This window comes from Sphaerodactylus townsendi, linkage group LG03, assembly GCF_021028975.2.
Source record: "Sphaerodactylus townsendi isolate TG3544 linkage group LG03, MPM_Stown_v2.3, whole genome shotgun sequence".
Lineage (NCBI taxonomy): Eukaryota > Metazoa > Chordata > Lepidosauria > Squamata > Sphaerodactylidae > Sphaerodactylus > Sphaerodactylus townsendi.
This window is the reverse complement of record NC_059427.1, coordinates 6,900,192-6,927,028: the sequence shown is the minus strand read 5'-3', so window position 1 is coordinate 6,927,028 and position 26,837 is coordinate 6,900,192. Positions and strand designations below refer to the sequence as shown.

Below are 26,837 nucleotides of genomic sequence, written 5' to 3'. Positions count from 1 at the left end.
AGTTCAAGAAAACAGCATTTGTATATTTTCCCCTAATTCCCCCCTATTTAGTGCAATGGAGGATGGATTGGGGTAAAGTTTCCAGTTGATTTGAGGAGCAGAATCTTCGCAACCCTCTATTTTTAAAAATCCACCATATAGCAGCACTGAGGGCAGACCAGTAAACCTAGCCATTGATATGGCTCTCCTAAAACTACTGTTCAGCATTATGCTATGCATCCCTGTTTGAATTTCTGTTTCTAGTAATCTTTTTTTCAAACTATTATAGGCTTCAGCATGGGACAATATACCCAAAGATTCAATAGAAATGGCAATTTCCTCAATTTTGTTTGTTATTAATGGGAGCCAGTTAGAAAATTTGGATTTGGAATTTAAATTTGTAATTAAAATTTGTAAACATTTGTAATTAATAGGAGCCAGTTAGAAAATTTGGTGGGCCACTGCGAGTAGCAGAGTGCTGGACTAGATGGACTCTGGTCTGATCCAGCAGGCTAGTTCTTATGTTCTTATTTGGTTATGGTTAAATATAAATAGCTTGAAGGATCCTGTTGAAAATGAATGAGCAACCAGAATCTAAAAGTTCTCAACCAAGCTTTTGTTTTTAAAGTTGATTGTCCAGTTTCTAAACACAATGCCGCATAGGGTACACAATTTGGCAGCCCCATGATTTTGTGTAGAAATTTGGACCAAATTTAAAGAGTAATTTACCGATTTAATCCAAATAGGGGCCCCATAGAACAGTTGAGACTCTATTTTTGCATTAAAAACTTTCAAAGCAGCCAGGATATACTGGTTTTCACTATTAAAAAAGAAACATAAGATTACATTTGAGTTAACTAAGGCTGTATCAAAGGCTACTTTCCTTTGGGTAGATCATGATAGTTTGTGGCTGAATTTTACCCCAAGATGTTTAAATTGCTTTATCTGTTCCATCTGATTATCCTGTATTTTACATTTGAAAACTTTTAATTTTTTGGACAAATACTAGGACATTAGATTTCTCAAAATTTATCTTTAATTGATTGGTCTCGCAGTAGATAGCACAAGCATTCATTGGGAGGGATAGTCGAATTCTAGAGTAGGACAATGGAACCGCATCATCCACATATAATATTGAAACGTGGGAAGGGCCTAGTCTGGGACTATGACTTCTGAAAGTGCCAATGGTAGATCATATAAAAATATGTTGAACAAGAGGGGGCTAAAATACAGCCCTGTTTACCGCCACATTTAACAGGGATTCTACTTGTTAGAAGGCCCTCTGGTGAACATTTTACTTGGCATGTTGTATTGGAATATAACTGTCTGATTAGGAATAGCAATCTAGAGTCAATATTCCAAGAAGTAATCTTTTCCCATAATAAATCTCTCGATACTGAATCAAAGGTCCCTTTCCAATCAATAAAAGCAGCAAAGAGTTTGTTCAAGCCATGATTTGCCTATCTCCTCGCTAAATGAGATAAAACTCGGCCATGATACAAGGTAGATTTGCCTTTGCAGAAACCCAACTGTTCAGGGCCTAAGATCTTGACATGACAGACCCACTTTTCAGGTATAAAAATTAGCATGTAGCTTGCCAATTATTGAGAGCAAGCTAATGGGGCAGAAGTTAGCCGTGTCATTGTGGGTCCCCTTTTTATGTATAGGGACCACAATAGCTTTCTGCCAAATTTCCGGTACAATACCTGAACTATTAATTTGGGCAAGGATTTGGGCCCACCAGTCTGGGTTTACCTTGAGAATTTCTATGGTACTAATATCTGGGCCCATGGTGTTTCTGGATTTTAGGCAGCCAATCAAATCGGCTATTTCCTGGTGCTTGACTGGTGGCCAAGATGGCCATTTGGATAGATTCCTTGGGAGCTCAGTTCTGTCAGTTATGCTCTCATGAAAGAAATTTAAATAAAAATGAAAACCAGTTATTTGCTGGAATAACTGACATAATGGGATTACAAGAGTGATATGTTCTATTTACTACAGACCAGAATTGTTTGGCATTGTTGGAGATTGTTGCTTGATAGAGAAGCTCCCATTCAGCCTCAACATACTTCTGATGTTTCTGTCTCTTAAGGAGGCAGAAATATTTTTTCAAATCAAGAAGACTGGAAAAAGTAAGATTGTCTCTTAATTGATAGTGGATTCTATAAAGAGACTGGATTTGGTTGTTGGTCTTGATGCACTCTCTATCAAACCATCCACTGATCTTTGGACTTTTGTTATTCCTAGCATCAGCACTGTTACTACATCAGAGTGTTTAAAGTTATTACACTTTCGAAGAGAGAGATTCCCTCCTCTGGTATCAAATTTTTTAATTCTACTACTGGTGCCAACTCCAACATAGCAATAGTGGCCCTCTCCAGACACAGGGACCATCTTATCTTAGGTAAAAGGTCTTGTTTAAAGGTTGTCTCTGTATCGTTCCCATGTAATTCATTAAATTTCAGACTAAACACAAGAGGAAGATGGTCACTCAGATAATAATCATCAATAACAAAATTTTCTAAAAAATTCCACAGCTAAGGGGAAATCAAAACATAGTCAATTACACTTCTACCACATGCAGATACACATGTGTAATCACTAGCATTTTTAAAATGTCACAGTCCATTTAGCCAAAACTTATTAAACTGGATTGCAAACTTAATTAGCAAAGTGCCAGCATAATTTAAAACTGACTCTTTAGATTCACGTTGGGATGGGGATAATAAAAGTTGGATGATCTCATCTTCCAGACCTTCATTATATAAAAAGGCACTTAAATTACCCTAGCATTAACATCTGCCAGAAAGATTTCTGTGACTGGGTATTTACACTCTAGCTCCTCTATATACATAGATAAATTGGTCCAGACCTTAGTTAGGGATGAGTAGTCCAGCCCTGAGGGCATACAAATATTGACTACCATCAGCCTTAATGCTCCTATGCTCAATAAAGTTGCCTGAGCTATCGGTGGGAAACTCTAAAGGGCTTCTGACACTACTTTGGTAGATACCAGAGTGGCTAAGCTACCAGAGGAGCAATCTGAGTTTTTAAATTTAACAGCGAGAAGACAATATGCTCATAAACCATCCAAGATAACATCTGAACTGGCCCAGGTTTCTTGCAGAAGTATTACTGAAATGTTTTAAGTAGCTGTAGAAACAAATGTTAGTAATTTTATTCCCCCATCCTGCAGTGACCCTAGGAATTTTGCATGGAGGTTCTCATGTCATGCATTCAAAGTTTCAATGTCAGATGTCACATATTGAATACAGCCATTGTTGACCCTCCCCCAAAAGAGGGTTATCTATAGTAGGAGTAAATTAGGATCCTTCATCTCCTTTCGATAAGGTAGACCTATCCGGCAATTGTCAGAGGGGCTAGGTAGGATGATGTATCTCAACCATCAGCTACCTGTTAGTTATTAGAGGATCAATAGGGGGACCAGTATGTAAACTAGGTTGAGTTCACAATACTCTGAAATATCTTAGATCAATATCAGTGTCCGCTGGCTCTGGTGGCTTTTGTCTCACATGTGGGATCCGCTAAGTTGATTTCTCTGGGAGAATTAAGACGAGGAATTTGTACATTTTCCCTTTCCTCAGTATAGTCATGTTCCTTGTTAATCTTGCTTGGTTGGTCAACCATAGGTCAGCTCTCCTTTTGCTAAAACTATTATCATTAAAATCAATTAAAATCAATTAAAATCAAGTTAATTGGATTAGTATTTTAAAAAACTCTTATAACACAATATCATAATCTGAGAGATAGTGCTCACAGTGTTTTAAAAGACAAAGAAGAGACCGTGGTGATTTGAACAATAAAACTAATCTTTTATAGCCCTCAGTAGGTAGAAGTTGGTCATAACTCTCCAACTGAGTTACAGTTCAATAGCCTGCTAATAGAGTTCTGGATATTCCAAAAATTTAGTCTGGTTTCCCCAATATAAACAGCCACTTCACATCTCTGCAAAATTAGAGCCATTGAATTTTGAGGAGGGGAGTACAAGAAAGAGGTGTATGCAAACTCTCCTCTGTCACAATTATTACAGCTGGATTTGTTTATTATCTCCCCCCTTTGGGTAGATATATCTTGAACTAGCAGCCAACTGCTGAAGGCATCCATTTTATATAAGGTCTAAGTATAAGGAGCCCCTCGGGGATAGGGCGGTATAAAAATCAAATAATAATAATAATAATAAGTTTGAGATGTTAACAATAAATCGAAGATTTCGGAGATTAGGATAGCTTCATTAGAAAGGAGTTCAAACTGCTCTGATGCATTCATACACACTCCCAATTTGTTCCTATTGTTTATACTTGGAGAGCATTGTTCAATAGCAGGCCTGTCCACTGACAGATCTCTAACTATTAAGTCTAAGAGATTTTCAGTTGCCAGGGATTGGGAGACAGGTGTTGCCTTTAGGGGGGAATATTCCCTGTTGAATCTGCTGTTACCTCCTGGTCCAGCACTGCATATCTGTTTGAGAGCTCTACACTGTCTAATAGGCCCTGTACAGAAGAGTTATCCAAACAGAACTGGTCCATCTTTGTTTGTTTGCAGGATTTTTGCAATGCCAAGTTTGGAGAATTTAATAAACTTCTCTTTCTTTGACCCATTTCCCTTTAAATTGCACATTTAAAGGTTAAGTTTGCATGTAAGAGCTGCTTCAATACTATGAATTTACTCTCTTCAAAGGGCTTCAGATAGTGAGATAATGAGCCAATAAACCAACTAATAAATTATTCCAAGGTCTTGCAGGCTCTGGGAGCATTAATTACACAGCAGTCAGTCTCCGCAGCCATCTCCTAATTGGGGTGATAACAGTTCCTTACCTTCAAAGCACAGACGCTGGAAGAGAGATTGAGATGGTAGCAATTAAAACTAACTTCAAAACTGGGTAGGGAATTAAAATGCCTTTCCCAAGGCTAAAATTCATAAAAATCAAAGGGGTTAAACCCTGTTAAAATACCTATAACAGTCCTATTAAAGCTTATTAAAATGCTGTTAAAATACAAATTAAAAAAACATTTAAAATATTTAAAACAAAAGGCTCAGAAATTACAATATCTCAGTTACATATGAGTCAGTCTCTAAATAATATGGTTCTTTCTTCCATTCAATCATCAACAATCATCCTAAAACAATCATTCTAAATTAGGCAGTGAGAAGGAAAGAAAAACAGCTGGGAGGATGCTGAACTCCACACACAAACATTAAAAAACTCTGCCCTTTAAACAATATAACATTTTAGATTGAAAAGAAATATTAGGAGATAAAAACTAAGTAGGGTAAAAGGAGGTTAAAACTTATTTTTAAAAGGTGAAGGTGAAAGCACTTAGCAGAGAGCGACCGCTCAGCACGGCAGCCGGAACCGGTCAGAGGATGTAAGTAATTCAGTAACTGTAGAAGTTTTCAACTTCATCAAAGAAAGCCACGCAGGAGAGAAACCTTTTGGGTGCTCAGAGTGTGGAAAGCACAAGTGCACTGAAGATCTTTAAAAGCATTTAAGAACCTACACAGTAATGAAACTGACAGCACAATCTAGAAGCTCAACACCATAAAAAAGGCCAGTCTCAGATTTGTGGATGTGTTATGTGCTTGGTATGGTGATCTTTCATGATTAATCTTAATTGTTTTAAATAAAAGAAAATGTAGACTGTGGGATTGATTGCCTATCATTTGATATCCAGTCCTATAGGTGGAATCAAGAATCAGTACTCCCATCTGGAATTCGGTATCAGGAGAGGATGTTCTGATCACATGGTGAAGTGGATTTGTATCCTCACTCCTCCAGATGTAGCCTACTGGGATGCTCTCAGCCCCATATACCTCAAGAGGTGCCTGTTACGGGGGGTGGAAGGGAAGGAGTTCATGAGCCCCTTTGACACTCCTTACAGGAGAGGAAGGCTGAGTATAAATCCAAACTCTTGTTGTTCTTCATCAATATCTCAACAGGGCAAGTTGTATGCATGCTCTAATAGATGGCATTCCAAGGTCTGCCCGCAATGTAGCTAAGGGCATACTTTTAGGAAAGGCCAAAATTCTACAGAAGAATTGATTTTGTACTGTTTGCAATCTGTGAGTCACGATATCATTTCATCTGGAGAGGTTGGTTCCCTATAGAAGCTGAAGAACTACTTTACTTGAAAAACGTTTCAGAACTGGATCAACATCCTCCTTTGATGAAGCAAAAATTCAGGATGACCCCAATGGTTTTAGAAACAACAGATCTTATCATTGCCAAATAGTTGTTCAAATTTGTGCCATAGGCTCCCAGAGATTTCACACCCATGCATAGTAAAAAAGAACACTATGGCCTGAATTAACTCGATCTTGGTTGCCAGTGGCACATCCTTACACTTAAGAATCTTTTTTAGCTCCTTCATGGGATTTTTTAGCTCCTTCTTGCCATTCATAGTCTCAATCTCCTTCTGATTTCTCAGTTACAATCTCCCTTTTGATTGATGATGGAGCCAAGGAAGAGAAAGTCTTGGTCAATTTCAGTTTCCTCATTGCCTTAAATCTGTGTAATTCTCCAGCAGTTATAACTTTTGTAATCTATGAAACATAAGCTGTTCTTCTGAAACTTAGTATATGCATGCAAATTTATCTATATTTAATTAACTGTCTTTAACACATTATTGAAAAGATGGGATATCAATATTTAAAGCAAATAACTAATTTAATAAATTTTACATTGAGTGTGTGCGTACTGTCAAGTCATAGCTGATTTATGGCAACTCCTGAGGGGATTTCATGGCAAGAGATATTAGGAAGTGGTTTGCTATTGCCTACCTCTGCGTGGGCTGAGAGAGTTCTGAGAGAACTGTGACTGGCCCAAGGTCACCCAGCAGGCTTCATATTTAGGGGTTGGAAATGAAACCCATTTCTCCAGATTAGAGTCCAACACCTTTAAACACAGTAATTAGGGAATCTCAAATAGGAGCAATGGAAAGGCAGCTTTCTGAAAGCTTAGAGAACTGTGACCTATCATAGTAGACTCTACTGGAGTAGAAGCGCCAATGGCCTAAACTGGTACAAGGCAGCTAAGATAAAATTACATATACGGTTGCCAACTGGCCTGAGAAGAAAATCTGGAGAACCATTTTATTTGATTTGATTCTCTACATATCTATTTATTATAAATCAAAATAGTCTACATTTATAAAAGGCCCATAATAACCTTCATTATGCACACAATAACACAGTTATAGTACACAGAAGGGTCCTATGGGACACTTTTTTGATCCTTAAAAACATACACGTTTCAGCAACGGGCCTTCCTCAGTGGTCAAAAGTAATACAATAATACAGTGTATTAGCTGCCAGACTACAAATTACAATTATTATGTTTTTATGACTGAGACCAGTTGTTAGAGAGTTATTTAAGATTAGCACCCAGGTCTTTCACACAGTCATGTCCTGTTAAAGAGTATAATGCCCTGTGCCAACCATGCCAAATTCTGCTATGCCAAAATCCTTTAATGCCTCTTTCAGTTCAGAGCAAGTAAATGACCTAATCTAGATTCTGCTTAAAAACCTCCAACCTCCCATAGGGTTAGTTAAGAGTGGGTGGTTTAGCAAGCTGCGAGGCAATGGTGGAGATTTGAACCCAGGTCTTTCAATTCTTACTCTGCACTGGGTCTTTTAAAAGGTCATTCTTGCCTGTTCTGTTCCCCAAGCAAACTATTTCAGGTGCCCTGAACTTGGCCAGAACAGAGTGTAAGACCCATAGACAGATGAGTAACAGTTCAAAAATGGTTTAATAATATTGAAAGTTTAGGATTCTGACTCCCTCAATGAAGTCTAATAATGAATACTTGCAATGCTGGAAACGTCTGGAGATTGTTTGAACTTGCAGACATCAACTTTTTCCTATACTGCTTCTAAGGAAAACTCTGCTGCTTGCTTCCTCTTCTTTCTCCCAGTGTCCTCTATTTGAACTCTGTTTCCTGCAGTCCTGTTGAACTTGCTTACTCTGAGTTCTACGGATCTCTAACACCTTATATGTAACACCTTATACGTCTGAGATATTGCTGCCTCCAGCCTTCCCCAGACACCTGAACTAAACAGACTGTAAAACAGGAACTGCTAACTAATAAGAATGCTGCAGTGCTTTGCCTCTAGGGGGGCTTCTTAAAGGGTCTAACTAAGGTTCCCTCCCACAGAATACTGTACAAAGGCACCTATACCCATTCTCTCTAAGGGTACAACTGAGGCGTAAATAAGGAAAATAGTGAGGGTGTCTCTGGGGGCATGACAGTACCCATGAATATCACCATCATTCTTCACAGCAAAGGGGGCGCTTACAGGAAAATTAATAATAACCAGCAACATTATTGTTATTGAATATCAACAGCAACAACACCATTGTATTATGTCACCTTTCCCATTTCCCTGTGCAATTTCCATGCCTTTGCTGACCTTCACTTAGCTCAAACACCATAAGATATTTAGCTTTCACTGCGGCAGGATAGAATGGGTTCCCCACTGGACTTTGCACCAGGGGTGAGCTGCACCATTTACCTGCTGGGCATGTTCCCTGAATGAACTATCAAAAATGGGAAGAATAAATTCACATTTAGGACCAACAAACTGAATTATTAAAAAATATGTAAATAAATTTAATTAAGTGGCTTGCAAACATTTTCCTTCTCTCTTTCTGATCTGGCCACGGTGATCCATGCCACGGTCACCTCTAGATTAGACTACTGTAACTCGCTCTACGCGGGCTTACCTTTAGCCATGATCTGGAAATTGAAACTCGTACAAAATGCAGCAGCCAGGCTCCTCTCCAGGGCAACAGCTAGGGACCAGATTATGCCGGTCCTATACCAACTGCTTTGGCTAACATAATCGGGAAAAGTACGAGGTCATGTTTAAAGTTTTAGTGTATTGACCTTCAAAAGCCATTAGCGGCCTTGACCCTGCTTATCTGAGGGACCGGCTCTCCCTATAGCGGCCTTCTGGGCCCCTGCGCTCAGCGGAGGCGGAGTTACTGGTGATCCCTGGCCCCAAGTCGATCCGGCTGGCCTCTGCAAGGACCAGGGCTTTTCTGACTCTAGCCCCTACCTAGTGGAACAGGCTTTGGGTGAGATCCACTTACACAGTTTCCATGGGGCCTGTAAAACAGATCTGTTCCGCCAAAGTTTGGCCAACCCGGGATGATGTCAACTCCATGCATAAAGACATCTGGCCTCCCGTGGGTACATAAAGGGGGAGGGAGGGGTTGAAGCCATCTGTAGTTTTAGTATTTTATGTAAATTATGTATTATGTTTTAAATTGTTTTATCGTTGATGGACACCGCCCTGAGCCTTTGGGGAGGGCGGTATATAAATATAATAAATAAATAATAAAAAACAGACACCATGTGATGTAGGTGGGGCTTGAAGAGTTCTGTGAGAATTGTGACTAGCCCAGAGTCACTCAGCAAGCTTCATGTGTAGGAGCAGGGAAACAAACCTTGCTCACCAGATCAGAGTCTGCTGCTCATGTGGAGGAGTGAGGAGTCAGTTCTCATGTGGAGGAGTCAGTTCTCTAGATTAGAGTCCACCACTCTTAACCACTACACCACCCTGGCTGTGAAGAGATCATTGGGACACTGGGCAGAGATCATTGGTGGGGAGGTACCCCTTTTCCCCAAAAAAATAAGACAGGATCTTATATTAATTTTTGCTCCAAAAGATGCATTAGGGCTTATTTTCAGGGGATGTATTATTTTTTCCCAAGATTTTGCGCCCCCCATGCGACCAGATCAGCTGCACCGGGGAATCTTGGAGATCTGCTCCACCTTTATGTTTCTACCTAACAGGAGTTTTGTGACATAGAAGGCCAAAAAGAACTATCTATACCAGGGGTAGGGAACCTGCGGCTCTCCAGATGTTCAGGAACTACAATTCCCATCAGCCTCTGTCAGCATGGCCAATTGGCCATGCTGGTAGGGGCTGATGGGAATTGTAGTTCCTGAACATCTGGAGAGCCGCAGGTTCCCTACCCCTGATCTATACCAATCAAAGCATCTTAGAGGAAAGACCTGATTAAATTGCACCAGATTGATTTTTTCTGTTAATGACTAGACATTTAATTACCGTATTTACTCCTACTGAAAATGCCCCTAAATGTAAGGGTCATTTTCAAAAATACACAAACAAAATTGTATTACTGGACTCCAGTGTAATTGGCTGTTGTGCATTTCCCAAGCTGTATGACCATGGTCTGGTCACTTCAGTTACTGCAATAAAGCCCACAATTAAATGCAATTTATGGCTTGTGTGTTACCATCTCTCATTTTCAGGGACCAGATCCGTTTCCTTTATGCCACTGTTAAGCCAATGGGTGCCACATTCAGAGTGAAACGAATAGGACACTTCTGATCCCAAATACTCTTCTTCATACCACAAAGCAGAAGCAAAACTAGCAAGGCAGGCAGGAAGTTTTCTACTCGCCCTCTCCTTTCTGCTGAAAATGGTTACAGCAAACTTAGCATTGTTGTAATTAGTTAGCATCATCTATTTGCTCCACATATGTCTATCAGTCATATGCTGTCCCATAATATGCAGTGGGGATTTTTTTCCCTTTTTTTGCTGTACTGTCATTTGTTCAGTGCTCATTCCGGGCAGTTACATGGTGTTCCGGAGGCATTTTGGCCTGGCCCTGGACAGAGTTAATAAATTCCTTCTGCATTTGGATTTCCCAGATATCGTTCTCCCAGGTATGTTTTTAACACATGCCATTGTTTTTGCGGTACCCTTATTTCTTTCACGGTTGTTCCGGCTCCGGCTTTTCCCTTTATCTGAGAAGGCTGAACAGCATGGGATAACCCGGGAACGCAATCCTGTGCAGTTACTCCAGAGTAGCCCCGTTCAGTTGCATGGGTGGTCGTGGAAGGCAGCCTGGCTGAAGTCTTGTCCAGGGACTTCTTAGCTAATCTCCTGGGAAGTATCGGTCATGGTCTGCACCACTGCAAGGGTTAAAGCTACAGAGCTGTTTGCTAGAGAGGCCAAGTGGGAAACCGGAAGGGGTGGGGGGTTGCTTCCGATCTGGAACGGGAGGGAAAAGCCTTGCGGCCAGATCCTGGGAAGGTTTACTCACGAGTAAGTGACGAGGGAGGATAAGCTTTCAAATCTTGGAGCAGAGAAATTTATCTATCGTGAATTCACCTAAAGCGGGGAGCGGGGGATTGAAATGCTCTTAAAATCTCGTTTTGTTATGTCTCTTTTTAAATTAATTAGCGGCCGGCCCTGGTGATTCTTGTGCGGAAGGAAAGGCGGTATCCGGATGTTGCACATATAAAGAAGGCAAAATAAACCCTCAGCCGTGAAAGTAATAGGGAGGCCCAGGAAGGAGTTCCTGGCATAATCACTTGGGAGGAATAATTGATTCTGGTTGGCTGTCCCACATAGTATGCATTTTAGGTTGTGCTCCCCCCCCCCCCCCCCCTCAGTTCAGTATCCCTGGGGATTCAACGCCTCCCCCAACAAACACATACTTATTCATTAAAGCAGCCTATTTAGGAGATATTCACAATGGTATATGATTCTCACTCATTTTATTCAGGGCTCCAGTATATCTTGAGATGAAAACCTTTAGACAGACTTATCTGCGAACATCGGAGGTCAGACTCATAACACCCACTTTTAAGCAGCCTGATATAGATGGTTTTTATCCCCCTGATAGACAAAATAGGTATATCTTTTAAAAGCTTGATAAGTAATCTAAAACAATGACGTGAATCCTGACCTGTATGAATGACGTGAATCCTGCATGAAAAAGATACTGCTGCTGATCCAACTGGGACAACCCTGATTAGGATCAGGGATGTAGTCCCCTTCTCTATATGTTTCTGCCTTTCTGATATCTTTCCCTCCCCCCCACCCCTTCATAGCCATGTGAATAAGAGTATCTTTCCACAATCAGATATCACCTGGGGAAGGAGATGGAAGATCAAGACCCAAAACGACCTGGAATTGGCAAGAGATCAAGGAAGGGCCCCCATCCAATTCCAACAGGGGGTGGTGTTGATTCCTGGGAAAGAGCTGTGGCAGATATCCTGGATCAAGACACTGTGAACTCAGATGTATACAGGCGAAGCTTCCGGCAGTTCTGTTATTATGATGCTGATGGGCCCCGAGAGGTTTGCAGCCAGCTCCATGGACTTTGCAACCAGTGGCTAAAGCCAGAGCAGCACACCAAGAAGCAGATGGTAGACCTGGTGATCCTGGAGCAGTTCTTGACCATCCTTCCCCCGGAAATACAGTGGTGGGTCAGACGATGCGGGCCAGAAACCAGTTCCCAGGCAGTGGCCCTGGCTGAACGTTTCCTTGTGAGTCAGGCAGAGGAGAAGATGCAGGGAGAACAGGTGAGGGAGTTTCATTCACTCTAGTCAAGTGATGACCTTCTCCTAAGGCTTCCCTGTCAGATATTTTTCCCTGTTGAGAATTCACTAGGCTGGTATGAAAATCCAACCTCTGTGGTTGAAGCAGCTCAGCAGATTACTGCTGGGGTGAAGAGTCTCAGAGTGGGGCAGGATCAGTGGTCTAGTGGCTAAGAGCAGTGGCTAAGAGCAGGTGCACTCTGATCTGGAGGAACCAGGTTTGATTCCCAGCTCTGCCACTTGAGTTGTGGAGGCTTATCTGGGGAATTCAGATTTGCCTGCACACTCCCACACACGCCAGCTGGGTGACCTTGGGCTAGTCACAACTTTTCGGAGCTCTCTCAGCCCCACCCACCTCACAGGGTGTTTGTTGTGAGGGGGGAAGGGCAAGGAGATTGTAAACCCCTTTGAGTCTCCTATAGGAGGGAAAGGGGGGATATAAATCCAAACACTTCTTCTTCTCAGCCTAGTCCATTCCTTTTCTTTCTCATCTTCCTTCTTGCTATTTCAGATGTGGGGTCCATCCATGAAGACAGAAGCTAAATTCTCTGAGGTAGAAGGAGCTCCTTTGGAGAAGTGGCAGAGAGCACAGGCCCAGAAGTATGGCCAAGATGCCCTCTCGCATGGTAAAAGTGACTTGTTCCCAGAAGGGATTGGGGACATAGTGAAGTTGTTGGGTAGAAGATTTAGAACTGAAGAAAAAAAAACTTTTGCACAGAGCAATGAGTAGATTTCTGGGTCTGAGGGCAATACAATGTAGTGATGGCCACTCTCTTGAAGGGCGGTTTGACAGATTCATACATTCTTATTCACATGACCTAAAATATAATTCACCTTTCTTTCATTGGAATAAAGACAACTAAAAAAATTAGACAAAACTGGTTGCAAATATCAGCCACAGTTAATAAATGTAATCTCCATGTTCTAGAGTAGCATACCTTTCAAAAATTGGTTTCTAGGAAGGAGCCACATCCTAACTTCTCTGTTGCCAACCTTTATAATACACCCTTCCACCTGATTGGGATTATGGTCATCTACTCTGACTGTCATCTGGAATGGCTCTGTCCCATTTCTGCTGGTTGGGATTATGTGCTATGATCTTGATCATGTTTCCATCTTTCCAGAAAGTTTTGTCTTTCTTGACTTTCTTTCCTTACTGATATAAGAATCCTGACTTTTTCTCTCTCTGCCAAAGAAGCTAAAAATGTAGGAGACACTACAGTGGAGACAGACAAAAGCCTTCCATCCAAAGGAATGACGGACAGTATCTCAAATCAATCTCAAGAGACAGTTTCCTTCATAGATGAGCATGCTGTAGGTGAGTATCCTTGACATGAAAGAACAACCATGAAGGACTTCTGAATCACGTCTTACAATTCTTGGTTTTGGTTGAATGTAAAACCTGCTGGTTACTGAGGCTTTCATGAGCCTGGAATCTGAGAGGCTCCTTCTGAACCCTTCTGCGGCTCTTGAGTGGCTGCCATTTCCTTAGATACTGGATATTCCAGGGAAAGGGGCTCTTGAGAATACCCATGCTGGATGAGGACAAAGCCCCATCTCCTAGAGTACTCAACTAGACCAGGTGCAGAGGCGTTCCTCCCATTGGGCAAAGTGGGCAGCTGCCCAGGACGCCACCTTGTGGTGGGTGATGAAATTGCAGGTTCGTTTGTGGGGGATTTTGTATTTTCAGTGTTTTTTCCATTTTTGGCCTGCAGGGGGTGCAGATTTTAGGCTAGCACAGGGGTAGGGAACCTTTAACACTCAAAGAGCCATTTGGACCCGTTTTCCACGGGAAAAGAAAACACTTGGAGCCGCAAATAATTTTTGACATTTAAAATAAAGATAACACTGTATATATTGGGGTTTTTTACCTTTTACTCCGCTCATTCTGAGAAACGCATGGATGCGTCCGCCCTGCTGCCTGCAGGGCAGGCAAGGATGGGGCCAGCGGCTCGGCCTCACTGGTCGCCAGGAAAGCGTCCAACCTGCTCCAGTGGGGCAGGCGAGAGGGGAAGCCCGCGGCGCGGCCCAGCCGGCTGCGGGCAGTTGGTGCGCCTGCCCTGCTGCCTGCAGGGCGGGCAAGGATGGGGCTAGCGGCTCGGCTCGTGGAGCCGCAGTGCAAGGGCAGAAGAGCCACATGCGGCTCTCGAGCCGCAGGTTCCCTACCCCTGGGCTAGCAGCACCAAAATTTCAGGGATTTTTTGGGAGACTCTCCTGATGACTGCCCCCATCCCCCATTGTTTCTAATGTGAGCTAATAGGAGATGGGGGCTACACCTTTGAGGGTCCATAACTTTGGACCCCCTGTACCAAACTTCACCAAACCTGGGTAGTATCATCAGTAGGGTCTCATGAAGATACTCTGAAATTTTGGTGCTGTTATCTTAATAATTGCACCCCTGACAACAGGAACCCCCTAAATTTCCCCAGATTCTCTTTTTAAATCCACTCCCTTCCTGCCAGTGCTTGTTTTCTTTCTTTCATTTATTCTCTCAATGCCTAATAAAGGTTGTTGTTGTTGTTGTTATTATTATTATTATTGAATCCACCCCCCTTCGGCATGGATTTAAAGGGAGAATCTGAGGTCCCCAGTTTTAACATTGAAAGGGATGCTGTTTCCCTCAATTGGGGGGACTGGATACAACACCATAAAATGTTTTCATAGCAGTAATAAAACATTTTGAAAGCATTTTGAAAATGTTTTCCAAAAATTATTTCTGCTGTGTGGCATGGCCCATTGCTGTGTTCAGATTTGTGAGTTGGGGGATGTTCTATAATGTGATGGTGACTTTGAAACGACCTGGTGGAAAAAATCATTGTTTGGTGGGGGAGGGTGGCTGCCCATGGGGGGGAGGCATCAAACTCAGGTTTTGCCTAAATATGCCTCTGACTAGGTGTCCCAAATGTGGTGGCCGTGAGCACCATAGCTCCCCACCGACACCTGTTGTGCCACTCACCAATTATTTTTAGGGAGTGGGTGGGGCCCTGTCAGGTTTTTGCTTGACTGCTGGATATTTGATTAGCTGTGCAAATGTTTTTTTAACATGTTCGTTTGACAGCAGTTGACACCACAGCTCAAGGATCTACCCGTCAGGGATAGGGCAGTATACTAAATTTAATTAATAATAATAATAATAATAATAATAATAATAATAATAATAATAATAATAATAATAATAATAATAATACCCTGTGTCAATCATGTTGTGGCTTGCTCCATCTTCAGAAGCCACTTTGTTGCTGTGTCCACCCTGTCAGAATTCCAGAGAAAAGTGGAGGAGGTTAAACAAGGCTGAAACCCCAGTAACCATTCCTTATAGCCATGACCTAGATGCCTTTGATCCTTACCTGCCTTATAAACTTACTAGAGTTCTTTGAGGATGTAAACAGGCATGTGGATAAAGGGGAACCAGTGGACATTATCAGCTTGGATTTCCAAAAGATTTTTGACAAAGTTCTTCACCAGAGACTATTGAGAAAACTCAGCAATGAAAGAATAAGAGGGGAAGTCCCCCTATGGATTCAAAACTGGTTGAGAAACAGGAAGCAAGGAGTGGGCATAAATGGGAAGTTCTCACAATGGGGAGATGTAGGGAGTGGTGTCCCCCAAGGAGCCGTTTTGGGACCAGTGCTCTTTAACCTATTCATAAATGACCTGGAAGTAGGGGTGGGTAGCGTGGTGGCCAAGTTTGTGGATGATACCAAATTATGTAGGGTGGTGAGAACCGCAAAGGATTGTGAAGAGCTCCAAGCGGACCTTGATAAATTAGGTGAGTGGGCTAAGAAATGGCAAATGCAGCTCAATGTAGCAAAATGTAAAGTGATGCACATAGGGGCAAAAAATCCAAACTTCACATATATGCTACAGGGGTCAGTTCTATCAGTCACAGACCAGGAAAGGGATTTGGGTGTCTTAGTTGATAGTTCCATGGGAATGTCAACTCAATGCATGGCAGCTGTGAAAAAGGCAAACTCTATACTGGGGATAATTGGGAAAGGAATTGATAATAAAACTGCAAAGATTGTCATGCCCTTATATAAAGCAGTGGTGCGACCGCACTTGGAGTACTGTGTTTAATTCTGGTCGCCACATTTCAAAAAGGATATATGGCTGAAGTCTATAAAATTATGCATGGTGTAGAAGATGTTGACAGAGATAAATTTTTCTCTCTTTCTCACAATACTAGAACCAGGGAGGAAACATTGAAAATGCTGGGGGGAAGAATTAGGACTAATAAAAGAAAACATTTCTTCACGCAATGCGTGATTGGTGTTTGGAATATGCTGCCACAGGAGGTGGTGATGGCCACTAATATGGATAGCTTTAAAAGGGGCTTGGACAGATTAATGAAGGAGAAGTCGATCTATGGCTACCAATCTTGCAAGATTGCAAATGTCTTAGCAGACCAGGTGCTCAGGAGCAGCAGCAGCAGAAGGCCATTGCTTTCATATCCTGCATGTGAGCTTCCAAAGGCATCTGGTGGACCACTGTGAGTAGCAAGAGTGCTGGACTAGATGGACTCTAGTCTGATCCAGCAGGCTCGTTCTTATGTTCTTATGTTCTTACTTGCCCCAACAACAACCGGCCCCTCTTGAAAAAACCGTGGGGGGTCCCCATTGAAATGTAGGAGTCACCAAATGAGGTCCTCCCCTCCCCTCTCCAGGAAACCTATTTTGTGAGGCTCAATCCAGACCCTGGTAGCTGTGATGATCCCAGGATGGAATCTCTGTATAATCATGAAAATATCTGCATGGCAAGTAAAATGTGAAGGGATGAGCAAATATTCTATTCCACCTTTTCCCTTTAAATAGATTTGGGAAGTTTGGCAAAGGGGTGTGATCGAATATATAAACAGCACTGCTGGAGTCCCTGGCCAGAGAAAAGATGTGATGACTGGCTCTGGTTGAGAGGATGGGAATGAGAAACTTTGACAATGGAAACAAAACGCACACCCATTAATCTAGAGTGGCTGATTTGTGACTTGTCCCCTTGCATGACTGCTGATTAGATCTCTCTGTTCCAGCAGAAAATGTCGAGATGGTTGGGGAATTCCAGGGGTTTTCACTGGAAAGAGACAAGGAAGAAGAATCTCAGTGTCACTTCATGGATCAAGAGAGACCAGAGGAGCAAGAAAGAAGCCATGGAAAAAAGATGATGGGGAAAAATATTCCTTTGCAAAGACAGGATTTCCATGATGCAGTTGACATGGCAGTGGAAACATACAAATGCTTGGACTGGGAGTTGAATTTCTCAGGTCAAGCTCAAAATATCGATTTGCAAAAGCCCACTGAAAAGAAGGATCATAATAGCTTCACAAGTGCTATGAGCTTCGTTTGTGGAGAAGAGCTCATTAGCCACCAAAGAATCCATATAGGAGAGAAAATGCATAGCTCAGTGAAAAATGAACAGAATTTCTCTGATACAAAGTCACATAAATGTGGACAAAGATTCAATAGCAGTGTTGATTTCCAGCAGCATCTACAAACCCACACATTGGAGAAACCGTTTGAGTGTTTGGAGTGTGGAAAGCAGTTCACTACAAGTGGCTGTCTTCATTTGCATCAAACAACCCACACAGGAGAGAAACCTTTTGAGTGTTCAGAGTGTGGGAAGAGATTCAATCACAGTGGCCATCTTCATATGCATCAAAGAACCCACACAGGAGAGAAACCTTTTGAGTGCTCACAGTGTGGAAAGAAATTCAGTCAAAGTGGCACTCTTGAAAAGCATTTAAGAACACACACAGGAGAGAAACCTTTTCAGTGCTTACAGTGTAGAAAGAGATTCAGTAGAATAGACCATCTTCAAGAGCATCAAAAAACACACACAGGAGAGAAGCCTTTTGATTGCTTAGAATGTGGAAAGAAATTGAGCAGCAGTGGAAATCTTCAAAAGCACTTAAGAACCCATACAGGAGAGAAACCTTTTGAGTGCTCAGAGTGTGGAAAGAGATTCAGTCACAGTGGCAGTCTTCATCTACATCAAAGAACCCACACAGGGGAGAAACCTTTTGAGTGCTTAGAATGTGGAAAGAGATTCAGTAGAATAGACAGTCTTCAGGTGCATAAAAAAACGCACACAGGAGAGAAGCCTTTTGAGTGTTCAGAGTGTGGAAAGAAATTGAGCAGCAGTGGAAATCTTCAAACGCATTTAAGAACTCACACAGGAGAGAAGCCTTTTGGGTGCTCAGAGTGTGGAAAGAGATTCAGTCACAGTGGCACTCTTCATCTGCATCTAAGAACCCATACAGGGGAGAAACCTTTCGAGTGCTCAGAGTGTGGAATGAGATTCAGGCAAAGTGGCAATCTTCATCTGCATCAAAGAACCCACACAGGGGAGACACCTTTTGAGTGCTCAGAGTGTGGAAAGAGATTCAGTCACAGTGGCAGTCTTCATCGACATCAAAGAACCCACACAGGATAGAAGCCTTTTGAGTGCTCAGTGTGTGGAAGGAAATTCAGTCACAGTGGCACTGTTCAAAAGTATTTTAGAGTACACATAGGAGAGCAACTTTGCCAGTGCTTTGAGTATAGAAAGAGATTCAATAGAATAGGCAATCTTCAAGTGCATCAAAAAACGCCCACAGGAGAGAAGCTTTTTTTAATTAAAATTTTTAATTGGTTTGAAAAAAGAGAATACAAATCTAGTGACAAAAATTACATTGAAATAGAATTGTAAAATTAGAAAACAAAAAATATACAGCAAAGTAATGCATATCTTTTAACATACAAAGGCACAAAAAATGAAAGAAAAAGGACACAAAAATTTGCATGACTTTCAAATATTTCTATTTTTATATATCCTTTTGAAGTTTCACAAACTATAAAACTGATATGAAAGTTGTTTCTGTATGTATTGAGACCATTTTTGCCATTCATTTTGAAAATCTTGGTCAGGCAAATTTAGCCAATTCTAGCACTCTGATTTGCCATTCATATTTTGTTGGTTTTTTATTTGATTTCCAATATTTAGCCCAAAGTAATCTTGCAGCAACAGGCATATATTGAAATAAAAGGCTGAGGCAGGTTCCGCATGAGCCAAAAATAGTGGTGTGAAAACGGTGTGAAATTGGTATAAATCCTTTTACACCATTTTCACACTGCTGTTTTTTGCCCACGCGGAATCTGCCCCAGTTTTATTTAATTTGAGATCCATCATTCTTAGTAAGTATCTCTCAGGCTTTAAAGGAATTTTAGTTTTTAGAATATTATTGACCTCTATGTTTATCATTTTCCAGAACTGAACAGACTACCATTGGTGAAAAATGGTGCCAGTACGTGACACTTCCAGTATTTGTTGGAACATTTATAAATTTTAGCTATTTTCACAGGGGTAGTGTACCATCTCATCCACATTTTATAAAAGTTCTCTTTCACATAATTGCTTTTAGTAAAAGATAAAGTATTCTTCCAGAGATGTTCCCAAGAATTCAGGTTTATAGTATGATTAAGGTCTTTAGCCCAACTAATCATATAATGGTTAATATATTCCGTCTCTAACTCCAGTTCTAACCAAAACCTATAAAGTTTCCCAATTAAAATTTTTAGGAGAGTTCTGTAATATCTCAAATAATTTATCTGGTTCATCATTTCTCTTAAATCTAAATTTATCTTTAATGTAACTATAATTGTAGGTAGAGCCACCAATCTATTTTTAAATAGATTGAAAAGATAGATTTGAAAAAGATAGATTTGAAAAGATTTAAGTCCATAAGCAACTATCATGAAGTATTGTGATAATTATATCTGAATATTTAATCAAATTTTCAGCATTCTGAAATCTTCCAAAGAATGCCTCTTGGGGTGAGATCCATGTTGGCATATATGTATAAATTTTGACTTTATACTTATTCAAAATTTAAATAGGGAAGATCTTATCACGATTCAAAAATGGTTTGTTTGCATTAATTTTATTATAATTTTTAAAAGCATGAAATTCAAATCTTAAACCATCTGATTCTAAGATCATCAATCTAATATTTGAAAGGAGAAGCCAAACCAAGATGGACATGAAGCCTCGAAGTACAATTTGAAATTAGGGAGAGCCAATCCGCTCTTATGTTTAAGTTCTGTCACTACCTTATATTTGATTTTTGGTTTTCTGCCTCCTCATAGAAATTTATTAAGTCCTTTTTGCCATTCCTTAAAAGGTTTGTCTGATTTGATCATTGGTATAGTTTGAAATAAAAATAAAAAATGGCAAAATATTCATTATAATTGTTGTGATATGACCTAGAAACAACACATTTAATTTCTCCCAATTATTTAAACTTTTTTGAGTTTCTTTCCAAATTTCCCATAATTGTTGTCATATAAGGCTAAATTCGATTGAGCTATATTAATTCCCAAATAATTAATTTTTATGGAAATTTGACATTCAATATAAACCTCTGACATTTTTATCTACTTCTACCATATTCTTAAAAGGTGTGACTTGTTTTTATTTACTTTTAATCCAGAAACCATACCAAAATTAATTAATAAGTTGTATAACTGAATGAATCGGTTCTTCCATAAAAACTACCACATCATCAGCATACATCCTTTTAAAATTTCTTTTTTAATTCTTACACTTATAGTGTCTTTATGATGTCTAATTTTATCCAACAAAACTTCTGTTGCAAGAATAAAGACAAGAGGGGAAAGTGGGCATTCCTGGTGTGTACCTTTCGTAATCTGACATCGGTTCATGAGCTCGTTGTTAACTATAAATCTAGCCAATTGGTGTTTATAAATCTGACATCCAATTGCAAAATCTGTCCCTGAATCCTGTTTTTTCTAATATAGCCATTATAAAGTTCCAGTCAATGCTATCAAATACCTTGTGGAAATCTATTTAAAAAAGAGCTAGTTGTCAATCTGGTTTTTGTTCAAACGCTTCTATAATTAACTAAAACTCTAGCATTATCTTTTTTATGTCCACCAGACAGAAATCCGGTTTGGTCAAGATGAATGATTTTGCTAAGGATTTTTTAAAATCTATCTGCCATAATAGAAGCGAATATCTTGTAATTTAAGTTTAAGAGTGAAATAGGCCTAAAATTTTCAATATCAGATTTATCTTTTCCTGGTTTAGGGATTAAAGAAACGTTAGCTGAATTCCAGGAATTGGGTACACCTTACATCCTTATATTTTAAAACTTCTAATAGTTCATTTTTAAATGTTTTATAAAAATAATTCATTAGTCCATTTGGACCAGGAGTTTTATTAAGGTTTAGTTTCTATATTGCTTCCAGAATTTCTTCTTTTGTAATTGTCTGATTCAAGTTTAAATTATCTTCAGAATCTATTATACTTAGATTACAAATACTAATATAATCATTTCTAAATTCCTCATCAATCTGTTCTTCCTTATAAAGGTCTTGAAAAAATTCAACAAAGGCTTTATTTTGGATTGTTCATTTTGGGTTGTTCATAAATTCATTTCCCACTTTAATTTTTGTAATATATTTGCCTTGATTTCTTTGTCTCAGTTTCCAAGCCAGCCATTTAGAAATTTTATCTCCATGTTCAAAATTGAGTTGTTTACTTTTTAATAATGGTTGACTAACTTCCTCTGACATCAATATGTCCAGTTAAGCTTTTAAAATCTTTGATTGATGTGATTTTTTTTTCATTTTGGGGTTAATAGTAAGTTTTTGTTCCATGTCTTGTATTTCTTTAACCAATCTTTTATTATTAGCATCTTTTAGTTTTCTTTTCAAGCAATATTGTTGAATAAAGGATTTAAAAGCATCCCAGATGGTGCCCCATTTCAGTTCTCCTTGAATATTATTCTTGAAAAATTCAGATATTTCTGTTTTACAACATGCAACATCTAAATCTTGTAATAGAGAATTACTTAATATCCATCAATATTCTATTTTCATTTTTCCCCACCTGTATCACTACTGTGATCATTTTCAGTTTTTCCCACCTATATAATCTATCACTGGTCTGTGATCTGTTATAGCAGGGGTCCCCAAACTTTTTAAACAGGGGGCCAGTTCACTGTCCCTCAGACTTTTGGAGGGCCGGACTAAAAAAAAACTATGAACAAATTCCTATGCACAAATGATTGTAAAATGTTTGATTTCACCTTTCAGCCTTTCTGTCATGGTCTATTTTTAGAACAGTGACCAAAGTATGTCAAGTACAGGGTGGGCTCCAAATATTGTTGGGGAGGCTGTGGAATACCTTCCCCTGTAAAAAAAAAAAAAAGCAGAACTTTCCCAATGAAGCATTCCATCTAACCCAGGATCAGGTATCTTCCTGGGTTCTTTCCTCCCTAGCAGCCAGTGAGCGATTAGCCAGCCTGGCTGATGCCAATGGGAGTGCGGCGGAACAGAAAGCCTGAGAGCAACACATGGAGTAGCCGAGAGGGAAGGGCGGAGCAGGCGTTGCCACATGTAAGGTTTCCAACTCTGGTCAGAAAATTTGTGGAGATTTGGGGGTGCCATCATGTAACTGCAATCAACAGCCATTGGGGCCGGTTCCTCCTCTCCCTCGAGCCCCCACTGCACATGAATGGAGCCATCGCCGCCATGCCTGGTGGGCCGGATAAATGCCTTCAGGGGGCCACATTTGGCCCCCGGGCCGTAGTTTGGGGACCCCTGTGTTATAGTGTCAGAAAGAATTTCTGCTTTAGTCACTTCTTTTAAGATTTTTGCAGAAGCCAATATCATATCTATTCTGGAGTATGAACCATGTCTTGCAGAGTAAAAAAGTAATATCTTTGTCAGTAATAATGGAATGCCTCCACACACGCACCATTCCTAAATTCCTCATTGATTCAAAGAATACTTTTGGAAGTTTCTTGCTTTCAGTATTGCCTATAGCATTCTGGCCTCTGGATTTACCTAAAGCTATATCCACCACCCCATTGAAATCACCCCTTATAATAAAATTCATATAATCAGTTTCAAAAATTTTATTAAACAACTGATTAAAAAAAGAAGTCTTAGCGTCATTTGGTGCGTATATCCCAATCAGAAGTATTTTTTTCAGTTTCCATACTTATCTCTACAAACACAAATCTTCCCTCACTATCCGCGTAAATTAATTTCGGTTCAAAAAGCTCTTTAACATAAAGTGCCGCTCCAGATTTTTTTAAAAAAATTGTCTTGAAGCAAAGAAAACTTTACCTAGTTTAATATTAAACAAAAGTTTAACATTTTTCTGTATGATATGTAAACAGTTAATCTGGGCTACTTTCCACAACAAGTATGTAAAAACCTTTTTTCTTTTAATGGGACAATTCATCCCATTGACATTCCAAGGAAGACATTTTAACTTTTTGACCATAATTATCTCTCAATGAGATAGAAAAGAAGAAAAGAGAAAGAGAGAGGAAGAAAAAACAATTTAGGAGGAAGAGGTTTAAGTTCTTCATGTTCTTCATGTTTAAGTTCTTCATGTTTTTTCAAGAATTCCTTAGCATTGCTAGCAGATTGTATTCTTCTCCTAGTTCCCTTAAAAACTTCCTTCGGGGTTTTACCCTTCAGGGATTACCCATTTGTAATAAATATTGTTCTTCCTCAGTATTTGGGCCAGTTTCGAATACTCTTTTCTAACCTGCAGCAATTTGATTGGTATCTCTTTTAAGATCATAATCTCTTTACCCTCTGTTTTCAATCTGTTAGCATAATGCAAATGCAAAACATCATTTCTCACAGATTTTCTTAAGAACATCACTAAAACATCTCTTGGAAAATTCCTCTCCATAGCCACTTTTGAATTGGTTCTATATATTTCATCTATCTCATTTTTATTTCCTCTAAACATTTCCCTAGAAAATAAGCTAGAATCTCCATTATTCTTCCATAGATATTTTCATTTTTTCATCTCATTTATACCATTAAATCTTAACAGGAGAGAAGCATTTTATGTGCTCAGAGTGTGGAAAATAATTCAGCAGCAGTGGAAATCTTCAAAATCATTTAAAAACTCACAAAGGAGAGAAACCTTTTCAGTACTTTGAGTGTAGAAAGAGATTCAGTAGCAGTGATTATCTTCAGCTGCATCAAAGAACCCACACAGAAACGTTTTCAGTGTTTAGAATGTAGCAAGAGATTCAGTAGGAGTGACTTAATCTGCATAAAAGAACCCACAGAGGAGAGAAATCATTTGAGTGCCCAGAATGTGCAAAGAAATTCAGCAGCAGTGGAACTCTTCAGAAGAACACAAATGGGTGAGAAGCCTTTTCAGTGCTTAGAGTGTGGAAAGCACAAGTGCACTGGAGATCTTTAAAAGCATTTAAGAGCCCACACAGGAGTGAAACTGATAGCACAATCTGGAAGCTCAATGCCATAGAAAAGGCCAGTCTCAGATTTTTGGATGTGTTATGTACCAGATACGGTGATCTTTTATGATTAATCTTAATTGTTTTAAATAAAGGAGAAAATGTAGACTGTAGAATTGATTGCCTATAATTTGATATGTCTGTCTTAGGCCCTTTCTGCACCGCAACGGTGCGGGGATGCGTCGGCATAAACAATGCCGACGCACCCCCCTGAGACCATTCGAAAGGATGGTCCCAGGAGGGCGGCAGGCGGCAGCACAGCCTTCACATAGGCTGCGCCATCGCCGAATGCCTACCTTGTCTCCTGGCTTCCAGCTCGTCGCAGAAGCCAGGGGAAACACCCCCGCAGCCTGGAGCGATGGCTCTGGAGTCGCAGGTCAGGGGGGTGTGTCCCCTGGCCTCTGCGACAAGCCGGAAGCCAGGAGACAAGGTAGGCGTTTAGGAAAGGGGGGGAAATGGTGCCTTCCAGCGGCTGCCTTTGTGAGGTTCAGAAACAGTGGCTTTGCACCACTCGGGGGTTGCGAGGCCGCCACTGCTGCGATGCGGTGGCGGCCGTGCGAACCCCTCCCCAGGGCCGCTGTTTTTAGCATCCCTGGGTCGCTGTATTCCGCCCGTGCGGAAACAGCCTCTGAGATCCAGCCCCATAGTGGAATCAGGAATCGGTCCTCCCATCATTCCATCTGGAATTCGGTATTGGGAAAGGATGTTCTGATCACATGCAGTCAGAGGCTTATAGATAGATCTCCACTTCTCAAAGCTTAATTTACTAAGCTAGCTGGAGCAGCAGTGGCGTAGTGGTTAAGAGCAGGTGAATTCTAATCTGGAGGAACCGGGTTTGATTCCCCACTCTGCCGCTTGAGCTGTGGAGACTTATCTGGGGAATTCAGATTAGCCTGTGCACACGCCAGCTGGGTGACCTTGGGCTAGTCACAGCTTTTTGGAGCTCTCTTAGCCCCACCCACCTCATAGAGCAGGGGTCGGCAACCTTTAACACCCAAAGAGCCATTTGGACCCGTTTTCCAGGGAAAAGAAAACACTTGGAGCCGCAAAGACTTTTTGAAATTTAAAATGAAGATAACACTGTATATAAAGGGTTTTTTTTACCTTTATGCTTTGTTTAAACAATTATAATGTGTTGCTTATGAAATCCATGAAGTGCTACAGAGAAAATTATATTTTATTTATGTAAAGAACACATTTTGAACTCTTAAAAAATAATAACAGACCTCCATGTCTGCCATGGAGGGTGGACTCGACAGCCATATTTCTCACTGAGCATGGCCCCCACCCTGGTCCCAAAAGCCACAGCTTCTGAGACTCTACCCTCAAATGTCCTGGGATTTGCCCGCTAGGAGTTGACAACCTGCGACAACCTTGGCTGAGGATGATCCCGGCCTTTCTACCTTCAACGATCTACAAGCTTACCATCCACTGGCTTACTCTGAAGTAAACCTTCCAAGATCCACATGCAAGGCTTTCCCCATGTGCTCCTGCCCTCCTTGGCAATGCAGAGGCAAACAATTCCCACCCACCCCCTCCTCCCCATCAAACAGCCCCGATGAGTGCAACCTTGCAGGGCTTCAGGTAATAACTTCTTTAAAACGTGACATCATCTTTCTCGCCTGGACTCAGCCAGGCTGCCATCCACCAGGAAAGCCCCTGGACCTCAGCAGGGCTGTTGGGGGGCTGCAACCCAAGGTGACGCTTCTGGAGTCCCCGATGTGGTCCCCCCCCCCCCCAAAAGGACCCGGGGAAGGGGAAATGAGGCCACCTAAAGCAGGGTTGACCCCTGACCGCCCCCCATTCAAGGGGGGCGGACTGAGGTTAGGATTGTGCTGAAAATCTGTGCTCCTGCAACTCCCTCCCATTTCCCGCCCTTCGCCGCTCACTTGTTCAAGAGGATCCACCAGCGGCGCTCCCACCCCGCGCCGTCATTACTGGCATCAGCCAACCAGGTAGCTGGGACAGGGAAGCTGGAAGTGGCTTGGGATAGCCATCTCGGACTGTGCCTCTCTAGGAATGGGGACTCTTTCCCATTAACCCTTAGGGCGAGTCTCCGAAGGAGGCTGAGAGAACCCAAGTCATGCGGAGCCGCAGTACAAGGACGAAAAAGCCACATGCAGCTCTGGAGCTGCAGGTTGCAGACCCCTGTCATAGGGTGTTTGTTGTGAGGGGGGAAGGGAAAAGAGATTGTAAGCCCT

General features: G+C 41.0%; 2 protein-coding genes across 7 annotated transcripts in view; one reads left to right on the top strand and one right to left on the bottom strand.

Annotated features, from left to right (window-relative positions):
* The window catches only part of LOC125429271 (zinc finger protein 26-like), a 47,520-nt gene extending 25,429 nt beyond the window's left edge, over window positions 1-22,091 (top strand). The window contains exons 11-12 of the mRNA XM_048490229.1: window positions 5,777-5,782; window positions 18,073-22,091. Of these exons, the coding sequence (XP_048346186.1) occupies window positions 5,777-5,782; window positions 18,073-18,779 (713 nt within the window). The 3' untranslated portion in view covers window positions 18,780-22,091. The remainder of the gene's footprint in view (window positions 1-5,776; window positions 5,783-18,072) is intronic.
* Window positions 1-26,837, bottom strand: part of LOC125428526 (zinc finger protein 420-like) — an 815,993-nt gene that overhangs the window by 558,647 nt on the left and 230,509 nt on the right. The gene's annotated exons all lie outside the window — the stretch shown is intronic.